We start from the raw sequence: 8,802 nt of genomic DNA, 5'->3' as shown, positions 1-8,802 counted from the left end.
GAGGCAGAGGCAGGAGGATCGCAAGTTTGAGGTCAGCCTGGGCTTCTCCGTGAGACCATCTCACAAACGGCAGAAAACGGTTTCAATTATGAAGCTAGAAGGCCACCCTACTGTACCTCCCCCCCACCAACAATGTTTTTCCTTTAAAATGTTTGCTTAAAAATGTTAAAATGTTTTGCTTAAAAATTTTGTACCCAAAGGGGTAGTAGACCTTAGAATGAGGGGTGGGCTAGTGTGATGGCTCCGCCTAGACCTGTTGAGTTCACTTCTCAGGATCCATACGGTGGGAAGCGTGAATAAAAAACCAGTAAGTTTAATCCCAGCACTCGGGAGGCAGAGGCAGGCGGGTTTCTGAGTTTGAGGCCAGCCTGGTCTACAGAGTGAGTTCCAGGACAGCCAGGGCTACACAGAGAAACCCTGTCTGGAAAACAACCAAACCAACCAACCAACCAAACAAAAACCAGTAAGCTGTCTTCTGACCTCCACACATGCTCGGTGACCTCACCCCCCCCCCCCATAAGTATAAGATGGAAGAGAGTCAATGATTCAATCTCAGAAATGGTTATCAATTCAGTACTTCAGTACAGCTCGCATTCTGACTGGGACACATGATTGGAATCCCTTGGAAAAGAGAAATTTTTTTTTTAAGGTGTGAGTGTGAAACTTCCTCCCAATCTCTGTAAATCCCAGCGGGGAAACCAGATGGCTGGGCGGGAGGATCGAGGGGTGATAATCTACACACTGGGAACTAAGTTTGAGTCACTGGGCTGTGCCGCCCCGCGCGCCTCTGAGTGGAGGCTGACTTTCCCGAGTCAGACACCAGATTTTGATGCTGCTCTGGGAGTTGACAAATTTCCTGCCACTCAACATGGCGATTCATCCTCCCGGAACTGCTCCTAGCAGCTTGGGGTGGGGGAGGATGCACCACATGGGGCTGGGCTGGGCCTTTTTCTTTTTTTGGCCAAAGATAAAAGTGTTGATGTCCCTGGCATCCGAGTTTTGTTCTTCATATGCAAAGAACTTACTCTTTTTCTTTTTTTTTTTCCTTGTTACTCCTCTTTCCCCCTCTAGACAGGATCACACCATGTAGTCCAGTTTGGCTATGTTTAATATCTCAAGAGTATTTAGTGCTTTCATAACATCCGGAACAATGCAGACCAATGCTGTAGCTCCAGGTTAGACTGACTCTCTGGTGAGGGTGAGGGTTGGTAAATTCTGAATAAGAGATTGCCTGTAGGGCGAGCAGGGTAGTGCACACCTGTAATCCCAGCACTCTGGAGGTGGAGGAGGCAGGATATTCAATTTAAGGTCATCCTTGGCTGCACAGTGAGTTTGAGGCCAGTCTGGGCTGTGTGAGACCCTGTCACAAACAAAGCCCAACAACAACAACAACAATAACAACAACAACAAAAAGTAGCTGTAAAATAAACATTTGCGGGGGCTGGTGAGATGACTCAGCGGGTAAGAGCACCCAACTGCTCTTCCTAAGGTGCAGAGTTCAAATCCCAGCAACCACATGGTGGCTCACAACCATCCTTAATGAGATCTGACTCCCTCTTCTGGAGTGTCTGAAGACAGCTACAGTGTACTTACATATAATAAATAAATAAATCTTTAAAAAAAAAAAAGATATACATTTGCCTCCTAAGTTATCATCTTAGATTTTTTTTCTTCTTACCGTAATGCTAAGGGAGGAAACTCTTTCACTTTTGTTTCTCTCCTGTCTCACTCACTGGGACAACTGGTTAAGAAACCATCCTATGTGTACGGCCACCAGTTCAGTGGCCAGATGTCCCAGTTATCTATCCAGTTAGGGGCAGGTGGCAAGGTGGAGGATTTGGTGGACAGTTGCAGTCTCAGGTGCTTGGCTGAGACCTTGGGCTGACTGTTGTGTGTGTGGGGTTAGTTTTCAACCACACGCAGGAGTTTGTTTCCCTAAGGATCTCTCTCTTTTGGGGTACTCTCTCTCGGGAGCCCTTCTTACTCTTGAGGGATGTCCCCACTTTTCCTTAATCTAAATTTTCCCTGGGGGAAAGAACCCACAAAAAAAATGACACAACTCTCCCTTAAAAAAAAAAAAAGAAAAGAAAAAAAAAAACCCAAATTAATTCAGTCTCCTTTAGGACTTTCTTCCGACAGGCAATCCCCTTCAGCCAGCTGCTAGAATCATCTCACCAGACCGGCTTCACCTTTCCTCAAATGTCAGGGTGAGAACAGTGGCTGCCTAGATTCTGTTCCCCGCAGGACTGGCCTAGGACCTGACTTGCATGGCCTGGAACTTTGTAATGATTCTCTTGCCTCTGCCTCCGGAGTGCTGGGGCGATGGCTTTGCAGTCTCTGCCAACAAATCTGAGGACCGATTTCCAAGATGCCCTGCTTTGTATCTTTTAGGGACAATCTTGTCTGTTTCCTAAATTCTATTGCTAGAAAGGCCAGAGGTCTGAGTATGGTCGCCTCCCTATAGTGTGGTGTGCAGAAGTTCGGGAGATGTTTGCAGTTAGGCAAGTGATGGTTTCTTTCTTTCTTTCTTTCTTTCTTTCTTTCTTTCTTTCTTTCTTTCTTTCTTTCTTTCTTTCTTTCTTTCTTTCTTTCTCTCTTTCTTTCCTTCTTTCTTTCTTTCTCTCTTTCTTAAAAAAAGATTTATTTATTTATTATATGTAAGTACACTGAGTCTTCAGACACTCCAGAAGAGGGAGTCAGATCTTGTTACGGATGGTTGTGTGCCACCATGTGGTTGCTGGGATTTTAACTCTGAACCTTTGGAAGTTCAGTAGGGTGCCCTTACCCGCTGAGCCATCTCACCAACCCCAAGTGATGGTTTCTTTACTCTTCAGGTGCAGAAGGCATCACCCTACTAAGGGACTAAGTTTTAAATGCCGGAAGCAACGGTCACGTGACTAAGAGCATGGGCCAGTGCAAGGAGTAATGGAGTCTCCTCGTCTTTTTTCCCTTTTCAACTCCTCTTCACCCTCTCTCCTGGGGTAACGGGATCCCACAGGGATCGGGTAGTTCCACAGGGTAGTCCTACAGTCATGTTCTGCCCACCTAGTCTTCCAGAGTGGGACTCTAGAGGTTTCCAAAGGAAGGATGGGCGGGCATAGGAGGTGTTTGTGGTAAAGACTGAACAATACCCATTGTTCTTACCTGTGGGTTGCTATTGGTGCAAAGGTTCCTAAAGCAGTAGGCAATTGGTTCTCTCTGGTTCGCCTGCTCATATACTGCCACCTAGTGGTTCTCTCTCCTTCTAGCACCCTGGGTACTAGGGGATGTTATAGCTACTTCTCTAGCGACACCCCGCTAGACCCAAACTGTCTCACTCTTCTTATCTCTCTATCCATACACAGATTTATTTCCATTTTTTAAATCTCTAGGTCTGGAAATGAGTAATTAGTATAAGGATTTGGTTTTTTGTTTTGTTTTTCCTTTGAAAAACTTGGAATCTACCGGCATCCCTGTGTGCTTCCTGGATTCTCTCCTGTGGTGATGTAAGATGAGAACTTGCTTACAGTATGCCCCTGACAGAGGTGAGGAAGGCCCCTGCCAATGCAGGGCTGCTCCGACTAGGCAGTTTTTGATATACAATTTCTATAGCTGCTTGGGTGCTTGTCTTGCAAAATGTCTCATGTAGAGTCTGGCAAAAACAGCCCTTACTGAGCGGTTACCAGGTGCCAGGTACCTCTCCAAGTACAGAGAACATGACAGACCCCTTCATCTCACTAATTACCCAGTGACCTGCAGAGAGGGAGAGAGAGAGAGAGAGAGAGAGAGAGAGAGAGAAAGAGAGAACACCCCTTCTTCACAGAAGAAACGGAGGCACTAAATGCCAGCACCTCATACAAGGGAAAATGAAATTTATTCCCAGGTTGTCTGGCTCTCGGGTTTGTGTTCCCAACCACGGTTCTGTTGCCTTGTCAACGTGCAGAACTAGGTGCAGGTGACTGATAAGGGGGGAAGGACTCCCTGTTCTAGAGAGGCCCCCCACCCCATGTCCTCAGTCCATCAGGGATTCCATCACTGGAGACCACAATGCCCACAGAGGGGTTCTCCAACATGCTGATTTCCAGGCCCTGCTTCTGTCTGTGTCTCAGAGGTTCATCACAGAAGAAGAAATAACCAAGTAGCCAACCAAAAGCAGTCTGAGGCACTGACCAGACGGACACTAGCTGCCCCGAGTTCCAGAGATGTCTGTCCCAGCAGTGGGACTGAAGACAGTCAATTTCTCCTTCCCTGTCTGGGCTTTCACTCTTGCTCTGACTGTCCCTTCCCACTTTGCAGATGGCAAGAATACCTAGCAGTGGCCTTTTGATACTATTAAAACTTAACATTTGCTTATTATTTAGTTTTAGTCACTCATGTGTGTGGGTATACATGTGCCATGGTACGTGCATGGAGGTCAGAGGACAACGTGTGGGGATGGGTTCTCTGCTACCATGTGGATCCTGGGGCCTAAACTCAGGTCGTCAGGCTTGACAGCAGGTACTCTTACCCACAGAACCATCTTGCCAGCCCTTGATATTATGTCAGAAAGAAATTCAGCCCCACCATATAAGGCAAAGAAACACATCCAGACTTTATTTGTGCTTTGCAAGCCACATCCCATCAGTAACCTCCTCCTCCCATGATTTCCTTCGTTGCTGTCTCCTTTGTAGCAGGCTTGTAGGAAAGGCTTATGGATGTGGGGACACAGAGAGGGCAGTAAGCTAGAAGCTGGCTGCTTGAGGAACAGGGCCGATGGACTCTCCTCTTCCTACTCATCTCATTAGTGGCTTGAAGTCACACGAAGCAGCAGAGGCTCTGTTCAGCGAAGAGAAGAATCCGTGGCCAGAGTAGGGGACGGCAGTTTCTGGTAATCTGTTTCTTCCCAAGGTAGGATAGAGAGAAGAATATGTTCCCTGAAGGATGAAAACCATACATTTTCTTTTTACGACTCAGAATAAAGAAACATGGGTAGGAGCAGCTCAGCTGCTCAAGTGCTTGCCTGGAACATGGGAAGCCCGGGACTCAGCCCCCAGCACGGCACCGACTGGATAAGGTGGTGCACATATTTTTGTTTTTTAAAGATTTACTTATTTTGTGTATACGAGTACACTGTTGCTGTCTTCAGACACACCAGAGGAGGGCTCAGATCCCATTACAGATGGTTATGAGCCACCATGTGCTTGCTGGGATTTGAACTCAGGACCCCTGGAAGAGCAGTCAGTGCTCTTAACCGCTGAGCCATCTCTCCAGCCCTCTTTTTTTTAAAAAAAATGTATTTATTTAATACATGAGTGTTCTACTGCATATAAATCTGCAGAGGACATCTGATTCCCCTATCCATGGTTGTGAGCCACCATGTGGTTGCTGGGATTTGAACTCAGGACTTGTAGAAGAGCAACTTGTGTTCTTAACCGCTGAGCCATCTCTCCAGTCCTGGCGCACATCTCTTACTCCAGTACTCAGGAGGTAGAGGCAGGAGGATCAGATGCAAGTAACTGAAGTCAGCTTAGGATATATAAGCTCACGTTTCAAAAAAACCAACAAAAACAAACCAACAAACAAAAGCCCAAACAAACCACCCTTCCCCCAAACAACAACAACAACAACAACAACAACAACAACAACAACAAAACGGGGTGGAGAGAAGTTTGGAGTGATGGCTCAGTGGTCAAGGACATTTCCTGCTCTTGTAGAAACCGAGTTTGCTTCCCAGCATTCACATGGTGGCTTGATTAATCCAGTTTCAGGGGATCCAACGCCCTCTTCTGGCCTCCATCGGCACCTACACGCATGTCCAGTAAACCCTTTCCTGTTACCCTGACTTGGAGTCATGTGTTTTTGTTTTTGTTTGTTTGTTTTTTTTCTGTACTTAGAGGTGACTGATTCTGTTCTTTCTCCTTTCAGAGGTATTTCGTACATGTATAAACAAATAGCTCTGTAAATCTACTCTGTGTTCTGGGATTACAGGCATGTGTGAGCCATGAATAACAGCTCTCCACTCCCTTTTTCTACAAGGAGGCTCTGCCCTCCACTGCTGATCTTTGTACTTACCGGTACATCCTGAAACGTATTTGTAACAGTATTCCTTTGCTTTTACTGCTGGGGAGTGCTCAAATCCCCGAATGTCCTACAGTTTCTTGCCTGTTTTCTTGGACATCCAGTTTGTCTCTAATCCGTTCCTAGATGAATGCCTCTGCTCATGTCTGTACCATTTGGCACGTGTGCAAAGGACAGCCATGGGATAGATTCTGAGAAGAGGAAGTATTGGGTTTAAAGGGAATGAAGAGCTACACTTCAAATAAATGACAGAGTGAAAGAAAGTGTTTTGTTCAGATTTGGCAGAAGAATCCCAGACTCTCTGCACCCGTGGCCAGTAAACCACCCTCTGTAGGGAAGTCGTGAGGTCAAACCTGGAGCCCAAGAGCACTGGGGAGCGAGGTCTAGCTTGTGTTCCTGACCGAGTTCACTCAGCCGCTGCAGACTAGAGAGGGGCCTGGGTGGGAAGGCTCCAGGGACAGAGTCACACTGATGGTGTTCCACGCCTTACAGTAAAGGCTGACCCCATGTTCAGCCGGAAGATGGAAATCCTGACATCAAGCTAATCATGAATACTCTCCTTTACCATTCTAAATTCTAGACCCACTGACCATCAAAGTAGCTCCCATTGCTACTCCACCCACACCAAGCATTCCTGCTATTTTAAAACACCAAATGGGGGCTAGCTAGCTCGGTGACAGAGCTCTTGACTAGTATGTAGAAAGTCCTAGGTTCAATTCCCAGTAACACATACAGACACATACACAATATCAAATCATAAGGCTTTTTTTTTTTTTTTTTGGAGACAGGATTTCTCTGTGTAGCCCTGGCTGTCCTGGAACTCACTCTGCTGGCCAGGCTGGCCTCAAACTCAGAAATGCGCTTGCCTTTGCCTCCCAAGTGCTGGGATCAAAGGCGTGCAGCACCACTGCACAGCAGCTCATAAAGCTTAATGCATATGCTTTATTACTTAAAAGTTACATCTCAGCCGGGCCTGGTGGCGCAGGCCTTTAATCCCAGCACTCGGGAGGCAGAGGCAGGCGGATTTCTGAGTTCGAGGCCAGCCTGGTCTACCAAGTGAGTTCCAGGACAGCCAGAGCTATACAGAAAAACCCTGTCTCAAAAAACCAAAAAAAAAAAAAAAAAAAGTTACATCTCTACATATTGTGGGTCTTGATCTGCAGCCCAGGGTGGCCTTGAATTCATGATCCTCATGCCTCAGCCTCCCAAGTAGCTGTTAAAAGTTAATTTGATTGTATTACTAGGAATTCTCATAAAAGATTGAAAATTTCTATAGGTGTGGTGTGTAGTGTTATGAACATGATGGTATAGGTATATGCACATGTATGTGCTGGTACTCATGTACATATGTGTGTGCATGTGGAAGCCAAGGTCAATGTTGGCTGTTTTTCCTGAGTTGTTTTCCAACTTCTTTTAAAAAAATGAATTTTGCGGGGTAGTGGTGGCACATGCCTTTGATCCCAGCACTTGTGAGGCAGAGGCAGGCAGATTTCTGAGATCGAGGCCAGCCTGGTCTACAGAGTGAGTTCCAGGACAGCCAGGGCTATACAGAGAAACCCTGTCTCTGTATAACCAAAAAAAAAAAAAAAAAAAAAGAATTTTATGTGTGGGTGTTCCACCTGTATGTGCATCTGTGCATCATGTATGTGCAGACGCCAGAAGAGGGCATCGAATCTCCTGGAAATGGGGTTGTGAGCTGCCATGTGGGTCCTGGGAATGGAACCCTGGTCCTCTGGAAGAGTAACCAGTGCTCATAAATGCTGAGCCATTTCTACTGCCTGCCTCCCTCTCTGTCAAACCAAGCAGAATGCTATGGCTTCTTTAGAGACTGCTGGGTACCAACCAACATGCTAGAACACTAAAGACGGGTCCTGGAAATCAAACTCAGGTTCTCTGGAAGAGCAGTACATGTTCTTAGACACCTAGCTGGCTCTCCAGCCCCCCTTTAGGACTTTGTCTTTCCCACTGATTAGGATGGCAACACAGGAAGCAGAGTTGAAGCATCCATCTTGGCCCACCTAGGAAATACTGGCCACACACAGTGGGGCCCCGAGGAGAAGCTTCACAGAACCCAAACGCCCCTGGCCGTTTGCTTCTAGATTTACACAAAGGAGTGACATTAGCTCAAGGATCAAATCATTGCTATTTTGAATGTTCTGCCACTTTTAGTTGAGCCCAGTGCTAAGTGACTTAGTCCCTAAACTTAGGGAAACAAAATTTCGCACTCTTCCCCTGACCGTGGGTCTCATGTAGCCCAGGCTGAGTTAGAATTTGCAATGTAGCCGAGGATAACCTTGAACTTCTGATCCTCCTGTTCTACCTCCCAAGGCTTGGGTTATAGGTGTGCACAAGCATGTCCAGTGTTATGTGGTGCTGGGGATAAGAGAGGGGCTCCAAGCATGCCAGGTATGCAGTCTCCCAACCCCACCCATTTTCTTTTCTTTTTTTTCCCTCATTTCCTTTTTTTTTTTTTCTTTCTTTTATTTATTTATTTTTAAGACAGGATTTCTTTTCATACCCCTGGCTGTCCTGGAACTCACTCTGTAGACCAGGGGGACCTCAAACTCAGAGATCTGCCTACCTGTCTCCTGAGAGCTGCCTGACTCTCATTTCATTCTTCCCTTTAACTTATTTATTTATTTATTTATTTATTTATTTATTTATTATATTTTAGTCTTTGAGAATATTGCACAAGCTATTGTTCATACCTACACCCTCTCGTCTGAATTCTTTTTTTTTCTTTTCTTTTCTTTTTCTTTTTTTTTT

The 8,802-nt window shown here is 46.0% G+C and overlaps 1 protein-coding gene across 1 annotated transcript in view; it reads right to left on the bottom strand.

Annotated features, from left to right (window-relative positions):
* Positions 1–4,584: 4,584 nt before the first annotated feature.
* Positions 4,585–8,802, bottom strand: part of Skap1 (src kinase associated phosphoprotein 1) — a 297,239-nt gene continuing 293,021 nt past the window's right edge. Inside the window, 2 exon segments of the mRNA XM_029546245.1 lie at positions 4,585–4,791; positions 4,793–4,857. Coding sequence (XP_029402105.1) covers positions 4,752–4,791; positions 4,793–4,857 — 105 coding nt within the window. The 3' untranslated portion in view covers positions 4,585–4,751.

Source organism: Mus pahari, chromosome 14 (assembly GCF_900095145.1).
Source record: "Mus pahari chromosome 14, PAHARI_EIJ_v1.1, whole genome shotgun sequence".
Taxonomy (NCBI): domain Eukaryota; kingdom Metazoa; phylum Chordata; class Mammalia; order Rodentia; family Muridae; genus Mus; species Mus pahari.
Note: the sequence above shows the minus strand (reverse complement) of the source record. Positions and strands in the feature narration are given on the sequence as shown.